This window comes from Anopheles aquasalis, chromosome Y, assembly GCF_943734665.1.
Source record: "Anopheles aquasalis chromosome Y, idAnoAquaMG_Q_19, whole genome shotgun sequence".
Lineage (NCBI taxonomy): Eukaryota > Metazoa > Arthropoda > Insecta > Diptera > Culicidae > Anopheles > Anopheles aquasalis.
Window position 1 is genome coordinate 4,360,891 of NC_064879.1, and position 26,500 is coordinate 4,387,390.

General features: G+C 44.1%; 5 protein-coding genes across 14 annotated transcripts in view; 3 read left to right on the forward strand and 2 right to left on the reverse strand.

Moving 5' to 3' along the window:
* Positions 1 to 1,209, forward strand: part of LOC126579913 (dolichyl-diphosphooligosaccharide--protein glycosyltransferase subunit STT3A) — a 3,011-nt gene extending 1,802 nt beyond the window's left edge. The window contains exons 3-4 of the mRNA XM_050243641.1: positions 216 to 435; positions 514 to 1,209. Coding sequence (XP_050099598.1) covers positions 216 to 435; positions 514 to 848 — 555 coding nt within the window. The 3' untranslated portion in view covers positions 849 to 1,209. The remainder of the gene's footprint in view (positions 1 to 215; positions 436 to 513) is intronic.
* Positions 1,210 to 1,656: 447 nt separating this feature from the next.
* Positions 1,657 to 9,334, forward strand: LOC126579844 (uncharacterized). 7 transcript variants are annotated; one of them, XM_050243493.1, is made up of 8 exons: positions 1,664 to 1,903; positions 2,009 to 2,162; positions 4,331 to 4,739; positions 5,266 to 5,378; positions 5,444 to 5,592; positions 5,711 to 6,163; positions 6,246 to 6,405; positions 7,630 to 9,334. In XM_050243493.1, the coding sequence occupies exons 3-8, from the start codon at positions 4,670 to 4,672 to the stop codon at positions 9,169 to 9,171; spliced, it is 2,487 nt and encodes an 828-aa protein (XP_050099450.1). In that variant the 5' UTR covers positions 1,664 to 1,903; positions 2,009 to 2,162; positions 4,331 to 4,669; the 3' UTR covers positions 9,172 to 9,334. The 7 variants fall into 7 exon arrangements, with proteins under 7 accessions (XP_050099448.1, XP_050099450.1, XP_050099451.1 ...); XM_050243494.1 differs by having other exon boundaries at positions 4,505 to 4,739; XM_050243497.1 differs by having other exon boundaries at positions 4,688 to 4,739.
* A 731-nt stretch (positions 9,335 to 10,065) lies between these two features.
* LOC126579897 (uncharacterized) lies at positions 10,066 to 13,272 on the forward strand. 3 transcript variants are annotated; one of them, XM_050243606.1, is made up of 3 exons: positions 10,066 to 10,201; positions 11,448 to 11,599; positions 11,664 to 13,272. In XM_050243606.1, exons 2-3 carry the CDS (start codon positions 11,488 to 11,490, stop codon positions 12,632 to 12,634), a joined length of 1,083 nt encoding a protein of 360 aa, XP_050099563.1. In that variant the 5' UTR covers positions 10,066 to 10,201; positions 11,448 to 11,487; the 3' UTR covers positions 12,635 to 13,272. The 3 variants fall into 3 exon arrangements, with proteins under 3 accessions (XP_050099563.1, XP_050099565.1, XP_050099564.1); XM_050243608.1 differs by having other exon boundaries at positions 11,448 to 11,590; XM_050243607.1 differs by having other exon boundaries at positions 10,125 to 10,256.
* LOC126579898 (uncharacterized) lies at positions 10,166 to 10,719 on the reverse strand. Its single transcript, XM_050243610.1, has 3 exons — positions 10,604 to 10,719; positions 10,389 to 10,539; positions 10,166 to 10,287 (listed from the first exon to the last, which is right to left on the reverse strand). The coding sequence occupies exons 1-3, from the start codon at positions 10,680 to 10,682 to the stop codon at positions 10,167 to 10,169; spliced, it is 351 nt and encodes a 116-aa protein (XP_050099567.1). The 5' UTR covers positions 10,683 to 10,719; the 3' UTR covers position 10,166.
* Positions 13,273 to 15,750: 2,478 nt separating the features above from the next.
* LOC126579899 (uncharacterized) lies at positions 15,751 to 17,882 on the reverse strand. Of its 2 annotated transcripts, none has more exons than XM_050243612.1 (2): positions 17,639 to 17,882; positions 15,751 to 17,495 (listed from the first exon to the last, which is right to left on the reverse strand). In XM_050243612.1, exons 1-2 carry the CDS (start codon positions 17,832 to 17,834, stop codon positions 16,678 to 16,680), a joined length of 1,014 nt encoding a protein of 337 aa, XP_050099569.1. In that variant the 5' UTR covers positions 17,835 to 17,882; the 3' UTR covers positions 15,751 to 16,677. The 2 variants fall into 2 exon arrangements, with proteins under 2 accessions (XP_050099569.1, XP_050099568.1); XM_050243611.1 differs by having other exon boundaries at positions 15,751 to 17,504.
* Positions 17,883 to 26,500: the final 8,618 nt, after the last annotated feature.

Genomic DNA, 26,500 nt, shown 5'->3' on the forward strand with positions numbered 1-26,500 from the left:
GATGTATCAACGGTACCGAGCAGAATCAAGCAGATGAGTCACGGTAATAACTGTTCGATTCCTGCGTTAATGTGATGTGTACTATTCTTTGATACTCGCATGACAATTAGCACTTTGATCGCTGATAACTAGAAAAGCTAAGCTTGCGATTATTGTGCTTTCTGTGTTTTGTTTTCTAATGTGTTTTCTTTCATTTCCCTTCTTCACTTATTTAGGATGCGCGCGTAATGTCATGGTGGGATTACGGATACCAGATAACAGCCATGGCTAATCGTACCATATTGGTGGATAATAACACATGGAATAATACGCATATATCTCGCGTTGGCCAAGCCATGGCATCCACGGAAGAACGTGCATATGAAATTATGAAAGAGCTCGACGTCGATTATGTACTCGTCATCTTCGGTGGACTAACTGGCTATTCGTCGGACGGTACGGTTCTCGTATTGCAGCAAATTGATCTTCTTAAACCCATAAGCATGACCTATCGTTTTTATTTTCTCGATACAGATATCAACAAGTTCCTCTGGATGGTTCGCATTGGTGGAAGCACGGATCGCGGGGCCCACATCCGCGAAATGGATTACTATGCCTCTAGCGGAGATTTTAGAATTGACAAAGAAGGTTCCCCCACTCTACTGAACTGTCTAATGTACAAGATGTGCTATTACCGCTTTGGCCAGGTGTACACGGAGGGTGGGAAAGCGCCTGGCTATGACCGAGTACGTGGTGCAGAAATAGGCAACAAGGACTTTGAGTTAGACGTCCTGGAGGAAGCGTACACAACTGAACACTGGCTTGTGCGGATCTACAAAGTAAAGGATCTAAGCAATCGAGGCCTTTAAAATCGAGGAATCACGAGATTGAGACGAGAAAATAGCCGTATAGTTTGTGGAACGCACTACATTTCCTTGGGGGTTATCACCCTAGATTTATTTAGCATTCCGGTCTAGCGTGCAAACAATTCTTCGGGCTATAGTCTAATAGGCAACCATTATTTCATGTCAGCCTCCTTGAGAAGATTTGCACTAAACTGCTATTAGAACAGTCTGGACAGTTATGCGAATACGACAGTGTTTTTTTTTCTACAGATAAATTGCAATGATCATTGAGCTAGAGCCTGCACCGAGCAGAGGGTTTGCCCATATTATTTGCAATGTACAGCATTTATGGATAAAATAAAGTAACACATTCTCGAAGGTGTAACTCATGTTTGCAATTGTAATATTTTGAAGCGAGATTTTTCATTTCGTGCATACCAAGCTAAATACATGAAATTTAATTGGTATGTATCCATCAGAAGAAAATCTGAATTATTCCTTGGTCTCGCATCAAGTCCAGAGCTGCTTTCTGGATTTGAATTTACTATCCGAAACGATCCGAAGGAAACGGAGAACTGCGTTTGCCGCGCGATTCCAGGATCTCGCGAACGGATCACAGGCAACAATATATTTTACTCTAAACAGTTTTTTTCTTGGCCAACCGATTCTCAATATCTCAAAAATAATTGATAGCACAGCACAGCGAGCGTTATTTTATATCAATTATTTTTGAGAAAGTCGATCGCCAAAAATCTGTTCGGTTTACCACTACGGTTTTGTTTCTCGCAAGAAAATGTCAAAGCTTTTTCTGCTTTTGTCGATGCAGACGTCTGCGCGAAGCGATCCAGCAGTGATCCTCGCGCAAGAAGTTTTGTCGAAATTAAAACATACCCAAACGCAGATTTTTAGTGCAATAACTTTTAATCAACGAAACAGCTACGTTATGGAGTGTATTGAGTTTTGATTTTAGTGTTTTATACCATAAAAACTGCATAAATCGCAGAATACGATAGGATATCCAAGTTCAAGTTGTGAATATGTGAATGTGTCTGTTAGTTGTGTGTATGTGTCTGTGAGCTGTAAGTGCACTTGCCACGGCACTGTGCAAGAAGCTGAAGGATTAAAATCGTTTCCCTTTCTCTCTTTCGCTCTCTATCTTTATTATTTTTTTTCGTATTCATTAGTTATAAATGCCAGGTCATCATCCTCCTTCAGAGCGCAGGCACCTTGCGATGGATGATCAAAAAATCAAGTGCTCGCTAAGCATGTCCAACAAGGATCTTCGTTTCGAGTGGGACATTCTTGCAGGAAAAGACTGGCGAAAATGGGATAAAAAGGGTAAGCCATTTCAGTTTATGAATGTAATTTCTTACCCAATTGCTGTGGCATAGAAGTAAAGTTTGAGTCAACACTTCGAGCCTTTACTCGAAAAGTATAACAAATGTTTGAACTTCGCTTTCTTATTAATGTGAGCTTTTTAATTTTCCGTGTGTTTAATATGGTGACGCTGATGCGGATTGATCGTAAGCATTCGAAAGCAGTGATTAATGATCAAGGACACTAGCGATGACTTTGCAGTGTTTGTGTTTGTCGCTACGTGATCATTATCGCTATCCAGGGTAACAGCTTTCGAGCGGATTGGAGATTGCCAAAGAGTTGGCATGCGTACCGTGTTGCTTTTGAACTTCGTAACGGTCATTGACACTGCTGACAATAATATACAGCTAGATACCGACGTTAGGCTCTTTCAAATTACGGGATCCCAATTGGTGCATCCTATGCCAAAAACGCAGGCCGCACTACATGATGCGAATCAAATATATACTTGAAACATCTCCGTCAAATTCATCTTTTAAAAGATAAAACTTGATTAGTGTTTATGCTCTATCAGCAGGGCATAAATTGTTTTTCAAGGAGTTTGCTATCATCGCCAAGGTCTTCAGATTCTGTGTGCCCGTGGCTTAAATATTGTTCGTTTGAATGGTAGGAATGTAGGAGGGAAAAGTAGGGGCGTTTTGTCACTGTGTGCAAAGAAATGTAGTTTAAAGCCCTCCATTTTGCACTGAAGCAGTTAAGTTAGTACGTTACTGTATGCCTTATACAGTCGTAACGTACGCAGTACAACGTACGTTCCGTATCCAATGATTGGAGGCTTAAGGGACCATTTCTCCCTCTCAAACCATACAACATGTGCACGAAGGCCTTCCTCTTTTGACAAGGCGAGCCGTATTTGCGCAATACGGCCACTATTTTGGCAAAACCACGAAATTGGTTGTTGATCATGAATTGGCTATCATTTCTCCTTCAAGTTCGAGAATTTTTCATTTAAATAATTTAATCAATTTTAATCAATTTCATTTGAGCACTTTTTAATTACTTGCCAGCAATTGGCTATTCTTTTCCATAACCTTTTGCAATGTTCTGGGCATGTCTTTATTCCATAGTTTGCGTTTTATTCGCAAAAAACTCCTTAATATGCTTTTTGCTATTTGGTTGACAGAACCTTTCTTGATACATGAATCTAGATGTGCCTTCTTGACTGCAATCGGCAATCCGAAGTTTGCAGTTGAGATTATGTAGACATCCTCATCACAATTTCTTCATCTTACTCTATACGTCCTTTTTCATCTTTTATTAGGTCCGTTCGATTTCATTTGCGATCGTTCGATTCAGTTCATTCAATACTTCAAATTACCTAACATAATACAAAAAATCAAAATGATTGGGTAGGGTGGGTTATAAACAAACTCAAATCAAATACACATCCCAACAGCGTGGGTCCTGTGGGTTTAGGTGAAGGCACATTGCGCATGTCCACAGCACCGTAACATAATGGCTGACAGCTGTGGGCTCGACACTGTAGAGGGGATTTCCTGTGTCGACGTTATCCGATTCTGATTCAACGTTTTCTTGCCAACCTGTCTTGGTGTAAACTGTGCTCGCGTGAATTTTTAGGTGGATCGCATTTTTATGGCTTGGTTTTGTACGTTTTGCAGGGGTCATGCTATCATTCAGGGTCATGAAGTTGTAGTCTTAGAGCTGTCTGAGGTTCTACAATATAGGAAAAAGATAAACTAATATCAGTTTTGTCCTTTCAAGACACCAGTTTCGATTGTGAACAGATGAAACGCAGCAACCGCAGTTTGCTCGTAGGTGCATCAGACATCGGGAGTCCTTAAAACGTCGTGGGCCGTTTAAAGCATTAGCGTTATTTGAGCTCGATGCTCGATTTTAAGCAATTTGCTACATAATTTGCCGATTCATTTCTGTTAAATAAGTGCAAAAACTGCCAAACTGCATATGTGCAATGTAATATTTGTTAGTTTAGTGTATTATCGACATTCTGGAGAATATCTTCCTCTTTCTCTTGTTCCTTTTCTCCTTTTTTTTCTATCTATTGCTCCCTTTCTCTTTCTCTCAGCACACACATGGTCTGCACGTATTGCACATACGTTTTCGACTAACATTTGACATTCTCTTGCTTCTTTCGCTATTCCTGCTTGCAGGCAGTGGGATTAATCGCCTCCTGTTGGGAAAACTGTTCTAGAATTGTAAATATCGAATTGTGCATTGGGCTCGTCATTACCCTTTAAAAAACAACCTAAAACATTATCAGTTCTTGGCCAGTGTTAGAAAGAGTGTTGGTGTTTTTGTCTACAATTTGTGTACTCCATACTAAGTATTCCCAAGCATGCAAGGCACCGAATTACTGGCATAGGATTCGGCTAACAACGCTGCTTGAAGACCGATAGACGCAAAGCCAGAGAAGGCCTTTCTCTGTAACTTTAGCTTCCTCTTTCGATTGCCATCCATCGTCAACTGCGTCACTTATCCCCCGTCTTACGATGAGTGGATTGGCGAAGGATGCTATTGACGAGCAGATCATCGATGAAAGCTCACAGTGCATGCTGGATGGTAAGTCTTTCTATTTCGAATATTGGGAAACTTGTGGTATGTCTTTATGACTCTAAAATTGGCAAACGATTCTACAGCGACTCTCGTTTGTGCTTAATGCTTCTATTCAATTCGTGTCAATTTCATAATTTACAGTTTACAGTTACATATGATACACTTTTGTGTACTTTTATATGGTAGGATCTCTTTTAGATGTGTATCTGTCGCCCCAAATTGCCCGATAAAGCACATCATTATACAAACGATCAAACACATTATTTGTTTATCCATAGCGTTGTCCATACAGGTAAAAATAGGATAACGGCACTCACAAGACCACCCACGGAACGGTTTTTTTTTTACTCAAGGGGGAAAACGTTAATTAGCCAAATTAGCGATTATGGTAGGAGGAATGGCGTGGAAAACACCTCTAAAATTTTTAAAGCAGTATTCCAACATGCTTTTGCTAAATATTGCTTTTCTGCGATTAACAAGGATCTGGCTGGCGTGTTTGCATCTTTCTTTTTGCTCTGTTTCCTCGTGTTAGATTTACAACTGGCTGCTGAGCTGGGCAAAACGCTCCTGGAGCGCAACAAGGCATTGGAGGCAGCACTAAAACAGTGTCAACATGAAATCGAGGACAAAATGCAAGAGATAGAAGTAAGATGACATATTCGGCGAAAGTCGTACTTCTAACACCTCAATCAACTTCATTATCCTTCCAGCAATTGAACAAACACAATGTCGCACAGAGAGAGGCAAACGAATCGCGAATGAAAATCTACGAGCAGCTGGATTTGGGCATCTGGGATCTTGAACAAACAAAATATAAATTAACATTAGAAAACAAAGCAGAAAAGAAAAAAAACAGACAGTGAGTATCTGTAAATGCCTCACAGCATGATAAATGATAGTTTTATCTACGCTATTCTTGGTATTTTTCCATCCAACCACATGCTTTAACATATTGTTTTATTTCTTTTTTCACATAGATTGCACAGCACTATCGAAGGTCTCGAAGCCAAAGTAGAAGAGCTTACTAGAACACTAATGGAAGAGAGGCGCCAAATGCAGATCGAAAAACGTGATATAGCAGAAAAACAAGCAGCAACTGCTGGCACTAGCACTGATATCGTAGAAGTGCCTACGTTACCGTCTCCGGCGAGTGTAGCTAGTGATCACGCAACACAATCTACAACAACCCGAGCTGTAGAAGAATTGCATCATAACGACGAGGCAGACGAAGAATTAATACGGGTTATGCTGTTGCTCGATAGTACTCAAAAGAACTTTGTGCAGGAGCGGGATAAAGTGGCAGAATTGGAGGAACAGTTAATGGCTCTCACACAAGAGAACCAAATGCTGCAAAAGAAGCTGTCGCAAAATACCAACAACGATGAAGTAAAAACAGTACATCAGGAGATTTCGCTTCTGGATGAATTGAAGTATGTCATTTGTTCGAGTATGAGCAAATAACATGTTTTAAGGTTTTGCAGTATGAGAAGTCATTTTTTTCTCTTTTTGTAGGCAGGGACAATTGTGCACTAACTGTTTGCGTGACCTCGCCGATCGTCGCGACGAGAACTCTATTATCAGCGGGAATGATGATGATGATGATCGCAGCCTCAACAATCTGATCGAAGCGTCCGAAATGCCAAAGACTTACCGTTCGGAACTCTATATACAGGTATTTTACGATTTTCCAACATTTATTGTGTGGTAAAGGTAAAATGCACTGCGTAGAAAATAACCGCACGAAACCATGCTTCAGCTGAGATTAACTTGCAATAGTTTTTCTGCTAACGCTCTTAAACATCTTCTCAATAGCTTCTCTGCTTATTTTTCTTTCTGATAATGTTTAACCTAATGGCAAAATGATCTAGATCACTAAAACAAAACTTGTTATTGCTTATGCCTTTTGAAATGAATCTTATTGAATGTTAGTTAATACTTATTAAATCGATTACATTTAGCTTTATCTGTATTTGCTAATAGCTGACATTATGTGTTTATCAAGAATGTTCCACATAGTTTCTTTAGTTGTGAAGCCAGTTGTATTCTCTTATATTTTTTATCTGTGATATTTTTTGTGATTTTTTGTGATTTAGTTTTTTATTTTATTACTGTTCTGTGTTTGAAGGTTGAATCATTTTATATTTGATCGTAATTGTTTCATATTTATCTTTACTTTTCCATTGGTCGCATGCAGTGTGTTGTTTGTTGGTTTGGCCATGTTTTTCTCCTTTGTTTCCGTTTCCGTTTCATCTGTTTTTATTTTCATTTTATTCGTATCTCTTCTCTTTATTATTGTTTATCTATTTTCTCTTCTTATTGCTATAGGCAAAAACTTGTTCGACTTGTATCCATTCGACGAAGTATCTACACGAGCTTCCCGTCAGTCTTGTTAATATTTTGTTCGAACTCTGGCTCATGCTGATCCGAAAGTTCACAATTTTGAAGTGTATTGTAATTTTGTTTCCATCGACCCGCCTCCCAGATCCAACAGTTGATAAACGTGGTCAGCTATGATGAACTGTTTGGGAACTTAAAAAGTTGGTAGTGTAGATATATGTGTATATGCTATTGTGTGTTGATTTGTTTGAACGTTGAACTTTACAAGATGTTTATAATGAATTAGTATTTTAGGCAGTGCTTATTTGTATTTATTGTTGACGTCAATAATTTGACCAAAACATGCAAGATATGATTGATGTGGTGCTGCAGTATTTTTTCGGATGCGTAGAATACGTTCATAGCGTAAATACGTTTGGTGTTAATTTCGTAATTTTATTGTAAAAAGTAATTGTAGAAACAAAAACACAACAAACGAGGCAATGGGCATATTCTAACCATTAAATGAACAAAACAAATTGAAACGCTGCTATTTTTCTTTAATTTTGCGCCACCCTAGCAGCTACCCCTCGAGACATGTGGAGAAAAACCGCAAGCTGATGATGGAAGCGTCACGAATAATCTTTACCGGGAGCTGATAGAGTACGAAGCATTGCTCGAGGGTCATCGGCAGAAAATTCAGTTACCAAAGAGTAGGACATCATCTGGTTCCGCCACTCCTGTTGAAAGCTGTCTAGATCATAGTAAAGTTGTTGGGTTTGGAAATGATTTGCACTACTCCAATGGGTTCAATCCGCCAATGACGAGTGAGCGAACGAACAACAGCCAACGGCAGGGTACTGAAGCAGCGATATCTACTGGCGCGACTCGGCCGATGGTTACAGTCCCTTCCGACAACCATTATCGGCCGGAGACGGCCAGTTCTGGCTACCTGGACGATGTTTGCCATAAGGCGACACAGACGGACGAGGGCTCGCGCGACATCCTGTGCACAATTGCGAATGACAAGGACCGACTCGGCTTCTATGTAGACCAAAGTGCAATCGATTCACGCTTTCGTTCTATTCCGGCGCATCGTGAAGTTTTCCGTGAAATTGTTAGCGTCCTTAAGAAGGAGGCCGAAACCCGAGAAGAGGGTGAACAGTTGCCACTGAAAGATGATACGACATCGGATTTCATCTTTACTGGCTCTGCGCCTATGGCTGAATTGGCGACGATACGGTATACACCGACTACACCAATAAACGAAGAGACGCTGTATGAGTTCGGCGAGGATGATACCGCCAGTTTTGTCACTACATCTTCAGCTATCAGTGAACAGTCAATTGCTATGTCTGAATGCATCACACGAGCTGAGCGTAAAAAAAGGGTACGTCATCAAGCCTCGGCAATTACAACCGCACGCCATGGCACAGCTGGTCAGCAAAAAGACGGTGGTATTGGTTCCAAGCCACCAACCAGCGCAAACGGCGGAGGTACCGGTACAGTGCAGCAATCGTCTGTGCCGCTTGAATATCTCTCCGGGAGCAAGCGTAAATCACATCGCCGGAACCGTAATCGTACGACTCTCGGAAATAAAGGGTCTGAATCTGCAGAGCTGGAGCAGCAAACACCAGTTCGTAGTAAAGGGAGCCGCAGGATTCGCTACCGGCCCTGGAATCCGGACTTTATGGATTCATTCGGTAGCAGCAATGGTCCGTCGCCACGAGACACTGATGGTAAACGACCAGCTAGCTTGAGATGGGATAACAAAACGACAACGATTCACAACCGCTCACAACCAGTATCGAAAACACCGTCAGTCGATGTTGGCTACCCAAAAACCACGATGAAATCGAAATCAAGAGCATGTGCGACCATTAATCGGAATGCCGAATTGGCGGACGATGCGAGTGACATCGTCGAACTCGTGCCCTCGACAGCCTCCCAGCATTTACACATGCTACAGGAGATCGATCTAACCTACGCGGAGGTACTCAGAGGCGCGAATACTCGCCAGGCCCGCAGGCCTCGCAAGCCTCGCCAGCAATACACCCAACCTATGGAGCTAATAGAGAGTCCCGAAGTAAGAATAATGAAGGATCAACTTTCGTTTCCTTAAATTTGACGTTCGATCTTCCTAAGATTTAGAGTTTTAGTTGTGCCATGCCACAATACTATCATTCGCTCCTCTAACAGCAGTTCCAAATGATTATGCGTACAGATTCTTGATAGTGAGCCGTGTCATAATATATTTAAATAAAACAAGTTTTTAATAAGCTCAACCAGATTAATGATTCTATATGGTGTGTATCGTGTATGCTTCGCTTTGAATTCGCATGGTTGCATTATCCACAGATTATCCATGTCGTGCCTATCGTTTTACATAGTATTTCAGAGTAGATTACCTTCATAAGTTGTCCAAATGGTGAGCAGTTTTGCCTGCCACATATTTCCGCTCTCAGCAGCGTACGCTCTCATGATGTTGATCCCTATTTGCTTCAATAGAGTTCAACCTGGACTGCTTCACTGCGGGTTGGCGGCTCTGCTAGCTTGTTTCCCATTCGATAGCAGACCCTCCATGTGTAACATACCATGGCATATTCGAGAAGAAGAGCGAAGAGATGGGATGTTGTTTTTCAAACAATATATTGAGGGCAACACTGCTCCATTCCGCTGGCCCACCGCTGAACTGTATCTTTCAAGTGAAATTTTCACACACCTCCATCCCAGAAGCATCCCGCGCACTCAATGTACCAAAACAACGACCTTCGTCGTCCTTGCTGCGGCTTTCCTCGTCTCGTTCTACATCATCGGTCCCATCCTCTTCGTCGTTGTCGTCGTTGTGATTGTCCTTGCACTCGCTGTCGTTGTTGATGCGACGTATCCTTGCTGTCATCAGTAGCAGCGGCATTTACTGGCTGGACAGCTGGACCTGTAGTTGAGACACTGGTCTAGACAATACACATCCGCCCCTTCCTGTCCTTCTATCTCCCCAATAGCTTCGCACGTTTGTCTGCGGAAGAAGAACCATACGAGAACCATCGGATCGCCAGTCGGATAGTGGTGGCACTGGAGATTTCTCTGGATTGACCAAAGCATCGCACTGGGAAGTACTCACGGACAGTAGCAAACCGATTCCGGACAGTTAGGTGGGTAGCGCAAACAGTTACTCTGGCACCAGTCCTCCATGCCAATGAAGCTACGGTAAGCCTCAGTAGGTACGCACACCTGGTCCCTGGAGTTAGTGACGGGAAAGTCGTCGTATGAAATCCGATAATCTTGCGTGGTTAGCAGTGGTCGAAGTGATTCAAAGGTTGGGCTCTAACCAGTACGTACCGAATGATCAGCGGGTAAACATTGTCCGGTTTGGGGTCACGGTAGTCTTTGTAATACAGCAAGAACGGGTTGTTACTTCCCACAAAGAGCGGTGGTCTCCCACCGCCCGTGTTGGATACGATGCTTATATCCGCACAGTTGCGAAACGTTTCTGTAAATCACGATGGACACGATGAAACCGAACACACGACTGCTGGCCAGATCTGGTTGCTTACCTGGTCGACCACAGCCCACACCTTCGGTACCGTTGCTGCACTTGCCCCACATGTTTCCGGTCAGGTAGATCCATAGCATGGTGCACGATGCGCATGTTACGTGGCTTGGTAATTGCACCCGGTACCGGAACACATCTTTTTTGCCCGACTCCGGTGGTATCGGAAACCGTACCTCGCGTGTGCCGGCTAGATAGAGCGGGTAGCGATCGAAGCAGGATTGCGGTGCATCGCCTCGGTGGTTCTGCTTCGGGCACAAGTACATCTCGAAGTGTCCCATATGGTTGGCGGTAAGCTCAATCTCCACGTCAATGACTTGACCGGCGAGGTACCGCCGCGAGATTATCCCTTTCCCGAATTCACCACCCATCTCGTGCGGCCTTGGTGTTCGCAGGTTGTACGCATCACCACACGTACCACACTTGCCTCCGTTCTGTTCCCATTGCACAGCATAACCACCGCAAAACAGTTCGTTGTCATTGTAATTGACGGGATTGGGATAGCCAAAACGCCACATTGCATTCCGAGCGGGTGGATCCATCAATCGCCCATGGCCACTGACTGGCCTAGGAACATCGTTGATTAACACTAGAATGAGCAAAACAAACAGAGCCACTCCCGCTGCGGTTGAGCACCAAAAATTCGTTAACGTTCGCCACGCATCAATCAACATTGTCACACTTTGCACAATGCCAAAGAAATCTAGAAATAGAGAAAGAAAAGAAGGCAATTTTACAGTAGTATAATATTTATCTATATCATTTTTTTTTTACATCCATCCACCGCTACGTGTGTAGCTTTATAAAGGGTTTGACCTGTAACCGAGCTACCTTTTTCGTCGTTTTAGACACGTAGCCTCGACTACATCTACACTCTAAGCCGAAAAAATGCTGTCCTCCAGTGGATTTTGGCTCGGCACTATACTGCTACTGTTGAGCAGTGTTGTGATCGCTAGGGCCGGAAGTACTCAGGCCACAAGTAACCGTCTAGGTAAGCCATGTATGTTCCGAATTAAAAAAAAAAAGAAATCTGGTTAATCTAACCTGTTCCTTGTTGGGCACAGGGGACAGCAGTTGTGAGCAACTGACTACAACTAACACCAGCCAGTACGATGAGTACTTCGACATCGACAAGATTGGCAACAATCGGTCGGATCAGAACATCGTCAACCTCGAGCTGCTAGTTCGAGTGCAGAACATGCAAGAAGAGCTAGCGATTCTGCTGTCCGCCAGCAACCGATCGCGCCAGCATCCGGATTACGAGCAAACGTACGAGCTGCGTGTCAGCAACACCTATACGGTGATTTACAAGGCGGCACTTCGCATGTTCGCCCATCACAGCCACACGTTCAACTTCTTTCCGGGCTACCAATTTCGGCTCCATATTCTGATCACGCGCCAAGGCGACATCACCGTTACTATACCGGTACTGCAGAAACCGATGATCCTCGCCGTACATGACGCTCGGACACCGCCCGAGGTGTCATACATAAGCTTTGGCTCGCGCATGAACGCGTACCCCGTCACAATCTATTTCAACTGTGCAGACGGGGACGGGGCTTTGCCGATGGGCCCATCATCTACTAGCATGAATTTCAACGATGGCGGTGACTACAGTCACCAGGAAAAGCCCAATCACTATGAGCAGCAACAATCACACTTGAACCACAATCACGACCAATCACAGGAGCAGCTGCTGCAAGCTTCTGTTGGAGTATCGCAAACTGATGACGGTATGGCCGGAAGCACACCAGATGATGACGCGAATCGGACTCGTTCCTTGGGCGAAGGCGACGATGGGGAGTACACCGAGCGTAACGCTGAAAATGGTAACGAAGGCCGGTGTCCTGTTTGTCCTAAACAGGAAAAGTGTGAAGTAGTCGTCCGTGCTTGTTCCTCAGACACATCCAAAGACCTGCTGATGGGGGCGTCCGGTACAAGCAATGAGAAGCAAAAGTACTTCTTCTACTTTAACGTATATCTCAGCAGCAAGAATGAGAAAAGTTTTAAGGCAACTGGGCAGCTCCCACCGTGAACATCGGGCGTTGTGCGATGCGTCTTCCGTGACACCACTTTCGACATATCCTGGATATTTAAGAGAACCGTTACTCGTACAGCAGGAGAGCTGAGCAGATGGTAGCCCGCCTGTTCTACGGGTGATCGTGTTTCGCTGGATCAAATATGAATCTCTCTGTGTCTTTTTTCCTCTTCCTAATCAATTATTCAATTTTTCCTAATCTTAATAACTAGTGTTAGAGCTATGCAGTCCGAGCGTATGTTTGATGCAAAAAAAAAAAAAAACCATTGTTACACAGCGCAAAAAAGATCAGAAAGATTTGTTTAAACCGCTGCCTGTTTTTTAGCCCTTGTCTAGTTAATAAGAATCAAGTCCAATACGCGGTGGCAATATCTATCGCTAGAAAAATATTCTAGCGCTACGGTACATGTTTCGCCAGCATATTATAGTGTGGACAAGTGATTAGAAAAACGCCATACACATCCGTACAAATAGAGTGGCAGAGCACTCTAGCGATTCCGCCGTTCAAAGAACACTTAAAAAGAAAATAATCGGGCGCTGGTCAGTTCGATGGCAACGGTTATTGGATTGGTCTGAATGAGCGGGTATAGTTGTTAGTCCCTTGTCGGAAAAAAAAGTTCAGCTACTGAAGGAAATATCACTATTTATATTAATGAAATAATAAACATAAAAATTAAATATTTCAAATGTATGAATTGTTTGTTTCTTTTTTTTCATTTCCAAGATCTTTAAGTGCATCGTGACCGTTAATATTAAATCGTTGTAAAATAGGTTTGGTACACCCGATCATCCACATTAAGGGGGGACTTTGGTATTTTCGGGACAAAAAAGGCCCGTTTTTAACGATTTTTTGTGACGTAACCATTCAACTGTATTTTTTCAAGTAAATGACATAATAATCTACAACTTTTGAAGAATATTTGGTATTGTTTTGAGCAACATTCATTAAAAAATTATTCCATGCCATCAAATTTAGGCAGTCGTGTCTTCGAAAAGATACTTTTTCTGGTGCCCATCGTAGCTGCGTGACGGCTTATCAGAAAAATACAAATCGATATTCGTTAGAAAGATTATAAGTTTATCTAGGTGGTGCCGTCAAGTTTTCGTTGATATTGCTATTTTTCGATTTTTGGCAGATTTTTGAAATTGAAATAGTGATCACAATGATCAAACCGGGTTCGTCACTTAAATCTTAAGGACCAAGTCTTTTGATTCGCAGCAAAAACAGTGCCCATCGTAGCTACGTGATGGGTCATCAGAAAAATACAAATCAATACTCGTTTGAAAGATTATAAGTTTATCTAGGTAGCCTTGGAGAGTTTTCGTTGATATTTGAATTTTTCGATTTTTGGCAGATTTTTGAAGTTGAAAAAGTGATGCTTTTTGCGATTCTGCCATAAAAATCGACCTTTACAGATTTGTTTAAAAAAAAGCATCAACAATTTTAATGATATCTCGACGGGATTACCTGGCAAAAAGTGTACAAACTATGTGTAAAAAATTTCAAAACGATCAACCCAGTAGTTTTTACGGTACGATGGGCACCGACTTTGAAAACGATGGTTTTGGGGGAAACGCTCTTCAAAGTAGGGGGCTGCATGGAGCCTTGTATGAAACGCGGATTTTAAAAAATCTGTATCTTTGTCAGTTTTTCCTCGATTTATCCCAAACTTTTACACAATAATCTTGAAATGATCAGCGTTCAGGGAAAAATGTTAAAAACATGCGTCACAAATAAAAATTAAATACCGAAGTCCCCCCTTAAGAGATTATCTGGGCGCAAACATGTTTCACAGGCTCCGCGCAACTTGTATGAAACGAACCCATTCCTGCGTGAAAGTTATGTTTTAGTATCTGGCATAACTTTAGGGATAACAAATGGATGTGTCTTGAAATACGTTAGAAATTCAAAAATATAGTTCTAGTGATTTGTTGTTATGAAATACCAAGGTATCGAGGATCGGTACCTTTAAAATGCTCTTTTAAGCCATTCTTTTGAAGCAGTGCGATTAAAATAGAGGCATAATCGAAAGCGTGTGAAGCATTTGAAGCAATTTATTAAGTTATGAACATCTTTTGAGCCACCTGGAGGGGAGAATTTAACGTCGTCCCTGATTTTATTAAGCAAGAAATTATGTATAGACATTTATTTTACATTTTAGACGGCAAACATTTCAATATTACAGGAGTAGTTGGTATCTGTACCTTTTCTAGTTGTAATGCACACTGTTATTAAATAAACCCGCGCTCAGCATGTAAGCTTAGAGGCACTACTGTGCAGTTCTGATGCCAACCTCAGCAATTGCACCATCTGGAAACCGAAAAGGAAGGAATTCCCGTTTCCCTCTCTCTCTCTTTCTCTCTCTCGCGCGCGCGCTCGCGCGAGCCCGCGCTCTCTCACCCTCTCTTGCTCTATCTCTTTCGCTTCATTTGGCAATTATAAGCTGCACCACCTGTACTTGATTTCAGTCTGGACCAGACTGCAGGGTTCTGATCTTTCGTGTGACGGGTTCGAGAGTATGTCCCAGCCGTGCCCATGGTTGTCGCGGGTCCCCTACAAGTGCTCGGCAAAATATGGCGTGTGCACTGGAGGTTTGAGTTGTCCCAATCCCTCCCGAACGCGTTCCCAAATGCCAAGGACGAACCCGGAGCAATAGCCGCAGTCGCTGTAGGCCGTCAAAGCGGTCACCGAAAGGGCATCGACAGCACACTGGCACCCCGGCAAACTGGAAGCAGTTCTACAACTGGTTAGAAGATTTTGGCCCCCACCGGGAAGCAGTTGGGCAGTGCAGAAAAAGGGAATCAGTGCAGAACTCCACAAATGTGCAATGGAATCTTGCTATCTTGCTTTGGTTCGACCGGTGTTACACGGTCCTGGATTGGAGTGTCCGAGCGCGATGCGATTGTGGCTTGTGGGAGATAATCGTAAAAAAAAAAACGGGTGAAAATATCTAAGCTCAGTGGGACGTGGTTCTGCGTATCGTAGATTTAAAATACAAAAGGACTCCCTGTCTGTAGCTAATTCTCTTGCACGGTTAATGCAGCAAGCAGTCAATCAATGCAGAATGATTACGCGCCCGTAGCGATAGATAGGACAAAATTAAGAGAAAGAGAGTGGAGTGAGAGATGACCGATTTACACGGATTGTTTATCGTACCACAGCATCCCTATAATTCCCAACCTTTTTTTTTTTTTTTTGCGAAACGACGCGGACAAAAACCCCGCGCGTAAGTCCTGGGTTGAAAAGGATCCTTCCTTCCTTTCTTCCTTGTGCGCAAGGACAAGCAACGCGACAATGTGACCTTTTCCGAGGATCGGGACCACAAGGCGGTCTTACCGAAGGCGAAAGGTTACGGTAGCCTTCTGCGCTGAAGATGATTCTCCCCGGTGCCCTTTCGCGAAGAGGTCAACGCATATTTTGCTGACCGCTACTCATCCATCCACGCGCAATCGGAGTAGAAGACCGGCGCGCTCCCTACCGCAATGCGTGTTGAAGAGCGTACGGCATTCGCGCGCATCCTTGCCATTAACACTTGTGTTGAATAACCGTACCGGTGCCACCGTGCTCCCTCCGTGCAGCACCAAGTGAGGCCGCCCTTCTCGAAACCCACTACTAGACACCTGTACCAGACCATATAACGTTTATTGTTGTACATCACTGTCTTTTGCGTATGGTTTTGTTGTTGTTGTTGTTGTTGTTGTTGTTATTGTTTGTGGTTCCCTTGTTCGCCGAACATATAATAGCTTACTCGGACTGCAGTAGTAACATTGCCATCGCGGTATCAACATGCAGCACCAGGGAGTGGGAACATACATATAGGTTCCATAAATAATATGTAGGGTGTTTACTGTCATCGTGCCGAAACCCATCGAGATGGTGCCTTTTGGGGCCGACGCCTGATACGACAAAACAGGGCCCAACAGGGCCAATCGAGGGACCCCAGTGAGTGTCACCTATAACTGAATAAAAATTTTAAAAAAATAAAACCCCCCCGCGATATTTTTCGCTTCAGTGGAGGAAGTGAACGAATCGCAGCGCATCAGTTGCCACCGCCAGATGATTTGTGGCGGTTTTTCGTGAGATGCATGGTGAAGAAAAAGTAGTACTTCTCGCGTGCCTTCGCTTCACCGTCGCCGGCCCCACTCGTCGTGTTCAAGGTGAGTGGGTGGTGTTTCGGTGTTGGTTCGGGCTCGGGTGAAGGATCAGCGCACGCCTTAACGATCACCTCACAGCGCTGCGGTAGACAGACCGGGCAGGACGGACCGGCCGGGCTGCTCGACAGCAGCGAGCCCACCCGGGGCTCTTCATTCTCTTCACCCGCTGCTGCTGCTGCTGCCGACGGTGCCCCGGTGACGGCGTACCGAGCCATACCACACCCGAGGAAGTACCGTACCGGATATGCGTTCATGCGGGACGAGAAGCTGATGTAGCGGAGTGCCAATGGTGGGCGCTTATCGTAAACGGCCAGCAGGGTACGGGGCGCACGTTGTTCATTCACCAGCACCGTCACGTTCCCATCGTGGCTCACGAGAAACCGCAACCGAAACATATCGGCGGGGAAAAGCTTATCGCGGGGGCTGTGGTACGCCTGGAGTTTGATCGTTTCGCGGTACAGCACGGTGTAGACATTGGTCAGGCGCATCTCGTACGTGCGCGCGTAGTCCGGATGGGCTAGGCTACGATTTTCGGCGGACAGCAGCACACCCAGCTCTTCCTGCCGATTGCCGAGCACGACTGCCAGGCTCAGGTTGACCGGGTACTGCTCCGACGGTACATTGCCAACGTCCTCGAGCCGGTAGTAGTCATCGAATGTGCCGCTGGTGACGATCCGCTCCCAGCAGTTGACCGGCGGTTCCTCTACCTTCGCTGGTGGAGGACCGCACCGCACGAAAACAAAACCACAACAAGAAATACACTAATTAGCAGGCGGCTGGTTGGTTGTTTTTCTTTTCTTTTTTTTTTTCGACAGGCGCACGCGGTTGATCGCGTTGATCATTTACCATCCGGTTCGGATTCGGCATGCTTTGCTGCTGCTGCTGCTGCTGCTGGTGGTAATCCGCTCACTGTCCACACGCTCAACCGCTCCCCACCAGGTCTTCCAGCACCACACATCAACCACCACACCGCCACCAGCTGGATGATTAATTTGGGGAAAATTGACCACCGGCGGCAGGGGTCAGCAACCGTTCTTCCCATCGTGCACCACGTTTCAACGGTGGAGAAGATACAGCCAGGCTGGAGAGACGACTTTCAATATAAAAAAAAAAACAAAAAAAAAACAAAACAAAACAAAAGCTTGGCGCAACCCGTTTCCCGGCTAGTCGGTGTTCAAACTGTCGACTGAGAGACGAATCGTCCGGGCTTTTAGTCCTGCTAGTGCTTGCTTCCTCCGCGTCCCAGGCCCCCGGCAGGGTATAATATCTATATGGTTAAGCATAACACGTGATTGTGGTGCTGGCTGTAGAATGCTTTATGAAGTTGAACAGCCTTATCGCTCTTCTCGACCTGAATAGGGGGGGGTGGGGGGCTAGTGGGTTTGCTCAGTGGAATGGAAAGCGCGAAATAGCGCTCCTCTTCTGCCTCGTTCCTGCAACCAGCAACAAGCAAGCAGCCCACGCATACCGCCGTCACAATGCTGATAGGCACACGGGAAGTCATCCAGCATGGCTTGACCGTAGCATCCGCATCCACTTGTGCGCTGTTTGTGCGGTTTCTTCAAACATCGTTGCGGTCGCAAACCCCCCCCAAAAAAAAAAAAAACCAAATGACATCGAGCCGAACCGAAACTAACACCTTCGGCCGCAGGAACATTTCGTATCATGTTTCGATTTTCGCAACGGCTATAACTCCCTTTTTGCCTCGGCAAGGTGAGCATGTCCAATGATACTCATCTATTATCTGGCCTGGCTCCTTAATCAATAGGCCTGCCGAAGATAGACTGATCGCAGTGCACACCGTGTGGATGGGCTATAAAAATTCAGAGTGGTGATCTCAATACCGGCACGACTTTATGTAAAGTAGACCATTAGTGGCCGCTCTTATCAGGCGTGACGGTGGAATTGGGATAGGGATAGGGATTAAAAAAAAAAAAGGGAAGAGAAACAGCACGCATGAGCACAGATATATATATATGCAAGCCCTCGCTGGCAGTGACCGCTAATCGACAGATAAGAATGTTACGAATCAAAATAAGCTGAAAGCGTCCATTAGTGTACGAATCGGACGGAATCACATGCATCATCATGGTTGCAGGAGTGGTGGGTATCATATCATGTGTGTACGCAGTTTTTGTTCGCAAGTTTTTAAAACGGACGAGCAAACGTTATATAGCATTATGGATGGGCATGATATTATCAATGGTAATTGCTTAAAAATCTTCCGCTCTGATGTGCAGCACTGAGCAGGATGTTACGATGCCAATAGCAACAACACAAAAAAAAACGAGTTATACGAAAAACCGTATGAAAAACGTGTTCGTAAAAGCTTGCGCTTGCGTTCTGAAGTGGTTGACATTTAGGGGGGCCTTCGGTATTTAATTTTGTTTTGTGACACATATTTTTAACATTTTCCCCTCTATGCTGATCCTTCTAAGAACATTGTGGAAACGTTTTGGATCAATCGAAGCAAAACTGACAAGGATACAGATTTTTGAAAATCCGCTCCCTGCAGCTCGCTGCTTTGAAGAGCGTTTCACCAAAAAGCAACGTTTTCAAAGTCGGTGTCCATCCAGTACCGTAAAAACTACTGGACCGATCGATTTGAAATTTTTAACACATAATCTGTACACTTTTTGGTAGGTAGTTCCGTCGAGTTTTCGTGAAAATGGTTGATACTTTTTATTAAACAAATCGCCGAAAATCGTGTTTTTAGGCAAATGGAGAAAAAGCATCACTTTTTCAACTTCAAAAGTCTGCCAAAAATCGGAAAAAAGGAAATTCAACAAAAACGAAAACGATTGACGGGGATAGCTAGATAAACTTATAAGCTTTCAAATGAGTATCGGTTTGTATTTTTCCGGTGACCCATCACCCAGCTACGATGTGCGCCGTAAAAAGTATCTTTTCGAAGTCACGACTACCTAAATGTGATGCCATGAAAGAAGTTTTAATTCAATATTTCCCAAAATAGCACTAAATATTCTTCAAAAGTTGCAGTTTAATAAGCTATCCATTTGAAAGAATAAAATTGAATGGTTACGTCCCAAAAAATCGTCGAAAATGAACATTTTTTTTGTGCAGGAATTACCGAAGCCCCCCCCCCCCCCTTAAGAGCATTGCTACATTGTTATGGTGCGGTGCGCGGTTATGCTGCGGTATATGCGGTGAGACCAGACTAACGTAATGTATCCCTGAAGCATGATGCTGGTGAAACCTGCAAAAGCTGCCGAAACCTGTTCGCTACGCACTACAATGGATAGATTTGAACCGAGCGGTTGCCGAAAGCAGATCAGAATATCAAGTGAGACAGAACAAGGTGATTTTGCTCTGCATCGTTATAGTTCAAGATCGTTAGCAATAAGCTGGCATAGATTCGGAGGATAAAGTAATTGATCACGCGGCTTGCGCGTCAAATGCTAACAACTTGTTTCTGTCACTATTATCTGTTCATTTCACTGTTTACCGGGATGAGGTTTTTTTTATTGAATGGGTTAGCGTGCCCGAAAAAACACATCACATCGATCTGGTTCTAAATTAAATCATTTCTTATGGTACAGTATTATTTTTGAGCGCATTCCTTTGAGTAAATTATAGCTGCTCGTGGGTGATGCTCTGTGCACGATGCGGTGGACACTGTAAACTCTATCAATGTAAATTTGTTTTCAACAACGCTTGCATTTATATTTCATCATCTGCAGAAAGCATTGTTGTTACTTGAAACAACTTTTACAAACGTAATAAACCTTTATTTTAATAAATGATTGGTTTATTACAATAGAGGTATAATACGTTTGTTAAAGAGATTACGTTTGATGTTTTATTTTTCACAAATCACACATTTTATAATATGCTATACATATACTTTGACGCTATGATTGATTTTCACTTTTACTCAGATATAAATTAAGATGGCAAAGAAATGACAACAAGATTGAAAATTGCTGCGGTATGAATTGTTTTTCGGCAATTTGGATTATTGAAGAAAAAAAAAACTAGGAGCAATAAATATTATTAAAACATACCAGAAATTACCGTAAACATAACGAACGTTCTAGCATATAGCATGCGCTTGTTTTGTAAATGTAAAATTAACAAACAGGCAGTAGTCTACACGCAGAGCAATTTCGAAAGAAGCATGCCACTGGCGGAAGAGTAGAGAAGAAGGCAAGCAGATCAGAAGAGTGAGAGACGTCGTCATTCCTGGCTGCGTGGAATGTTTGTTTGGCCCAAAATTTCACAATGTCACTTTGTGTATCAATCTTACTTAGTAAAATCGTGCCAGTGAAGCATTTTACAAATATTAATTCTCCATCAGCAGATAAAATGGGGAGGAAAACAAATTTATTCATATATTTCCTTGCCAGATTAATATCGCCCCGCAGCGCACCGTAAGCGGGCGTTAACATATTAGACGGCGATCACGATTTATGTTAATTTTGCGTGATCCAGCAAAGCTCGGCTATACTGCCGGGGCGACACGCAGCCGTAGTTTTGACGGAGTACTCATAACAACTTCTTTGATAGCTAATATCAAATCGAACAATAAAATCCGGACTAGATTAGGAGTTCGTTGACATTGCTTGCCAACAGCTACTTCACGCGTAGCTCATCTAGTTGTGAAAAAGTTGGCCGTTATCGGTGCGGTACAAAACGTGGTGCGACAATCAAGATGGATCGAATGCATGCGGTTGTCCACTTCCCTACACACTGAAACAATTATTAACCTTCTCAGAATGTCTTGCCCATCACACACCTTCTACTCCCACCTAGGCCTCCTAGCGCTAATAACTGGTTTTCCAAACGTATATATATATATATATATATTTTTTTTTTTTCGGTTGCTTAACTGCACGCATCATTCCTTCATCAACGCCATTTGACATTACACCGGTGTGGGCATATATAGCACAATTTGCTGTCTCAGTAGGGACACGCAGTTTTTATATGCCATGCTACAGCCCAGCATGGATGCACTATGCGCGCGGTGCTATGGTCTTATACTTCCCAGACACATCCTGGACGGGCTGCAAGGTATTGAGTTAAGTTTTATTTTCCTTTCTTTTTTTTTTTTTTTAAATTCCATTATCCCTTGTTGTCTGCCTACGTGTGCCTATGTGTGTATGTGTGTCCCGCTTCCTCGTCGTCTCGCTTCCTGAGACGTGTGAATTGGTATATGGAGGCCCCTCAAGAACCATATTACATTTGACATTAAGGCTTAATTCTGTGGCTGGTTGATATGAATTGACAGACATGAATCGGCGCATACAGCCTCCTCCTTCGGAACCGGACTAATCGAAACCACCCGAATCACCGCGCGGATAGAAGAACCACGGAAAGCAGTGCACTCGCGAGATTGTTGACATTTGCAATCTCGCCAACCCGAAGATGGTTCTTACGACGATGATGATGATGATGATGATGTTGATGATGCTGCTGCTGCTGCTGCTGCTGCTGCTGCTGTTGCTGTTGCTGCTGTTGATAGTGCTTAAGAGAGGTGCGTATACTCCGCGATTGGGGCCGCAGGGATTTGCGAGTGGCGGAACTGGTTTCACAAATATTGACAGCGGTTGGACCTCAGATTTCAGAATTCTTAATGAGCTCGGGTTTGAATGTGCTCTTTTCCTACATTCCCGACGATGCCTTTCTACCTCATCGTTTGATTTTTTTTTTTTACCATTTCTGGGCCAGAAAGAATTCCCAATTTCATCACACACGCGTGTAAAGAAAGCTGACATGCCACGGTTGATAATTTTAATGGTATTTTATGGTACCATGCTTACCCAGCAGCCCCGACTAATGTGTGGGATTCTTTGGATAGCATTCTGCTGAACCCGCTGAGATTAGTGATGATTTATGGGCAATGCTGTAAACAGTGTTGGCGAAGATTGGTTTGCTGCTCGGAGGTATCACGTCATAGCATATCAGATTGGACAGTGTGGACATCCCACCACCCGCACGTTAGCATTCCCATTATACGTCCTACATAGACTATAGCGCTCTGATAGCCGACCGATATCACAGCGCTCCCCACTCACGCCACTCGTGATCTCATCGTGTCTAACGCAACTGTTCTCTTCCGCGTCCCACGAAACTCCCTTCCCCGGGTTGATTCAACTGGCTGGAAATTCGGAAATTTGGAAAGTAGACCTTCGGGGCCGTCCGGGAAGGAGCGTGCAAGGGAGGAGGCCTACTCATTACCATACGAATATGCCATTTTTTCTTTCAATCTTTGGCGAACGGTCCAATAACGCTGGCAGTGGCGTATTGCGTTCTGTTTGCAGAACCGTTTGCTTTCACGTTGAATCACCAGGGGACTAATGAGGCCACACGGTGTGACAATTAAATAATGCAGCAACGGCTCACCACATACAGTCAAGCGACTGACTATTCAGCTGAACGTGGTGAAATCTCCACTGTGAGATCAGTTAATCTTGTTTGAAGACAATCTAATTTTTGAAATCATTGTTAACGCACTCACGCATGCTCTGGTCGTGTTATTTCTGGATTTTTCCACATATGCCACATGCAGCACAGCAATGAAGCTTTTCTGACTGTTATTTATAATTCCTGGCCCACCAATTTTCATTTCCATTGCGTGGAATCCCTCCAAAAAGGCAACCATTCCACACACGCAGACAATCAAAATGATGAATCGAAAATCGAATCACACCGAAGAATCAAAATAGAAATCGCGGTTACCTTAACACGGGGGGGAGAGGGGGTCTGACTCCTCCACGCCGCAGTTGCATATACTTAAGCGCAACTAATCAGATTCGTCCTGAAAACGAATGGAAGTTGCACCCGCCGTGCGCACAAAACGGGAATAATCGACACAGCTGCGTATGCGCAGCTCGGAAGTGTAAAGCAAACGACGGTGCCGAAGCCAGCGTGATATCACTGCGAGCACGCGTGCGCCCATGCGACAGCGTTTTGAATGGTGCACGTGGTTGTTACGTGTCGTACTCTCTTCTCTGGACTTTCTCTGGTTCTGGACAACACCCTTTGGCAAACAAGCGAAAGTTTCGGCGGGAATAACTCAGCTCGGTAGCTTATTGCATTCAGATAAATACAGTGTCATTCGGCGCTATGATTTGTATGCTCGGTAGGCCACACACAGACACACACACTCACAGCAAAAGGGGTTTACGAGGGGGGTTTTTTTTTTGAAAAAAATCAAAAACATTTTTACATTCAACACAACGCCACATTTTTCAAACCACAACCACCTTGCCCGCTGTGGTGCGTTCTAATGATGAATCAGAAATATTGAAATCATCCCAAACAAACGTCCCTATTTCACTCTACTTTTGTTGCTATCGCTCGTAGGCCTTCTCCTGCTTCTATCAAACCTCACCCCCCCACCCCCTTTAAACCACCCCACAAATCCGTCTGGAAAGTACGCTTCACACAACAGCACTTTGGGTTAATGGCAATGGCAAAACGATTGACTCCAATGAGGTATGATCGTGCTGACCAAGTGGCGCAATGCAGCACCGCGTGCCGTAATCTTAGTATAATGCTTCGAAACAGGGTCGGTGTCAGGACGCAGCTGAAATTTTAATCAACGGGTGACGAGCACGTCCACCTTTTTTGTCCGAGAAAACGATCAGACGATAGCAAAGAGGAGGTGAGATGGTGTTGGTGGTGCGTCTCTACCGCGGCGGCCCTGGGCCTAGAATGAGCTGCCCACCCGAAATGCCCACCGAACGAGCCTCGTTAATTGATTCATCTACACTTGCTCCAAAAACCGATTGGACACTCGATCGACGGCGCACGTGAATATGGTGGATACCGATGCGGATCGATAATGGATGCTTGCATTTCAACGACAACCAGTTCATTGGTTCACCTACACTTTAATCAACAATTTCAAAGATATGAAGCCTTACAACAATAGCAACAACAAAAAAAAACAACCGATCATATCTAGATAAATCAATCTAATCATTAATCACTAAGCACGACTGTTACACCAGCTACCGTAGCTACTGCTATGTTTGATTGTTGATGAACCCAACAGCGCGTTGCGTGGCTTGTATTGATTGGTTTGAACCTGCACACAGTATGATGAATTTTAAAACTAGCATCTCTTCCGTTAACTTATACCATACGTCCCTGCCCACCGGGCACGCGTTGGGCGCAGGATAGCAGTCCTACACAGCCCATCACTAAACTGAGAGGTTCGACCTTCATACGCTGCATGCAGACGCTCCACCATCATGGGAAATCACAAATAATTATTTGAAAACTCATTGACTTACTGAATCGTTTGGGGTCCTTCGCACACTTTAACTTGAACGGACACTGCTTCCTCTACACAAATAAACTATTCATGTGAAGTACGAACGATAGAAAGTCCGGCACGTTTGGACGTTGTGCGCGATTCAAAGTGGATGCCGCGGTGTGGCTTGCTCGACGGATAGCAAAATTTAAACTGATCCATTCGAGCAACTCGCTGACTGGCTTTATTTTTTTTTTCGAGCCCCTCCTTTCTCTTCTTCTACCAGCCCCTTCTTCCACCACCCCCCCCCCCCCCGCCGCGCCGTCTCTCCCGCGCCCACCCTTGCGTTGCGGCACCATCTTCTATACGGCAAACTCCCTTCACCCCGTCGTGTGCGGCGACATGCCATGAGATAGAGAGAATCCTTAATCGCTCCTTCCCTTTCAACTGCGCGCCCTTCCATTTCAGCATATTCTGCCCACCTATCCCTCTCCACGCAGACCCAAGCACCGAGTCGCACGCACACGCTTATATGCGGACTCTAAATTTTTTGTGTTTGTCTCTTGTGGTCCGTTTTGGCCGTGGACTTCTCTCGCGCCACTTTTCACCAACCACTGTCTGCCGAATTTGAGACCCACGACAAGTGTTAGAGCTTGTCACTGCGGTAGCTAATTAGTTAATTTTGTCTAGAGTTAAGATGACTAGGAGATGATTACCGATTGTACCCTTACTACTATAAGAAGAACCAAAAAAAGGATAAATCGCAAGAAAACAATAGAGATAGCGAGGGAGAAAGGAAAACCGAGCGCAAGATAAGAAGAGCGAAAAAGAGTGGAACAAAAAAATAGAGAGAGAGAGAGAGAGAGACAGAGAGACAGAGAGACAGAGAGAAAAAGAGAGAAAGAAAATGTCGTTATTTAGCAGAAGTGTCAGCGAAGGGATAACGCCGCATCCAAGTCTACTAATCGGAGTAGGATTACATTCCCAGAATACGAAGATCACGTGCTTCGCTGCGCCTGCGGATCTGGGAAGGGCGGAGATAACGATATAAAGAGAGAGGAAAAGGGAAAGAATGAGAAGGATAGAGAGAGAGAGAGAGAGAGAGAGAGAGAGAGAGAGAGAGAGGGGGGAGGGGGAACTAAAAAAAAAAACAATATAAAAAACTACATGAGCGTACACGAAGGATACCAAAGGATTCGACAGGTACATTAATTTAGTTATGGTTAAAAGGAAATCGTCCTTTAAATGCTTTGGAACAGGTTGGATGGAAATTTAGAACAGAAAACGAAATCAAAGCTGTCCCTCACACTTGACATATCTCGTGAGTTCGGCTCTAACCAAGCAACTAGTATCAGTACCGGTCGTACCAGCAATCTTTGGCCTTTGAAGTTGTTGGAATCCAGAATGCAAACCACTGCTGTTGATCGGTGTAGTTTTTAGACTTCCTCTTTGTCCACCAGATTCCGGGAGCGAAAGGTCGTTCC

Coding starts and splice junctions, on each gene's coding strand:
- LOC126579844 (XM_050243491.1), top strand. CDS start 2,015: ATGCCAGGTCATCATCCTCCTTCAGAGCGCAGGCACCTTGCGATGGAT. Junction 5,593..5,710: donor GAAAAGAAAAAAAACAGACA/GTGAGTATCTGT, acceptor TTTTTCACATAG/ATTGCACAGCACTATCGAAG. Junction 6,164..6,245: donor TCGCTTCTGGATGAATTGAA/GTATGTCATTTG, acceptor CTCTTTTTGTAG/GCAGGGACAATTGTGCACTA.
- LOC126579898 (XM_050243610.1), bottom strand. CDS start 10,682: ATGCTATGGATCTACCTGACCGGAAACATGTGGGGCAAGTGCAGCAAC. Junction 10,540..10,603: donor TGTGGGCTGTGGTCGACCAG/GTAAGCAACCAG, acceptor CGTGATTTACAG/AAACGTTTCGCAACTGTGCG. Junction 10,288..10,388: donor GTTTACCCGCTGATCATTCG/GTACGTACTGGT, acceptor CACTAACTCCAG/GGACCAGGTGTGCGTACCTA.
- LOC126579897 (XM_050243606.1), top strand. CDS start 11,488: ATGCTGTCCTCCAGTGGATTTTGGCTCGGCACTATACTGCTACTGTTG. Junction 11,600..11,663: donor TAACCGTCTAGGTAAGCCAT/GTATGTTCCGAA, acceptor TGTTGGGCACAG/GGGACAGCAGTTGTGAGCAA.
- LOC126579899 (XM_050243611.1), bottom strand. CDS start 17,834: ATGGGAAGAACGGTTGCTGACCCCTGCCGCCGGTGGTCAATTTTCCCC. Junction 17,505..17,638: donor TGCCGAATCCGAACCGGATG/GTAAATGATCAA, acceptor GTCCTCCACCAG/CGAAGGTAGAGGAACCGCCG.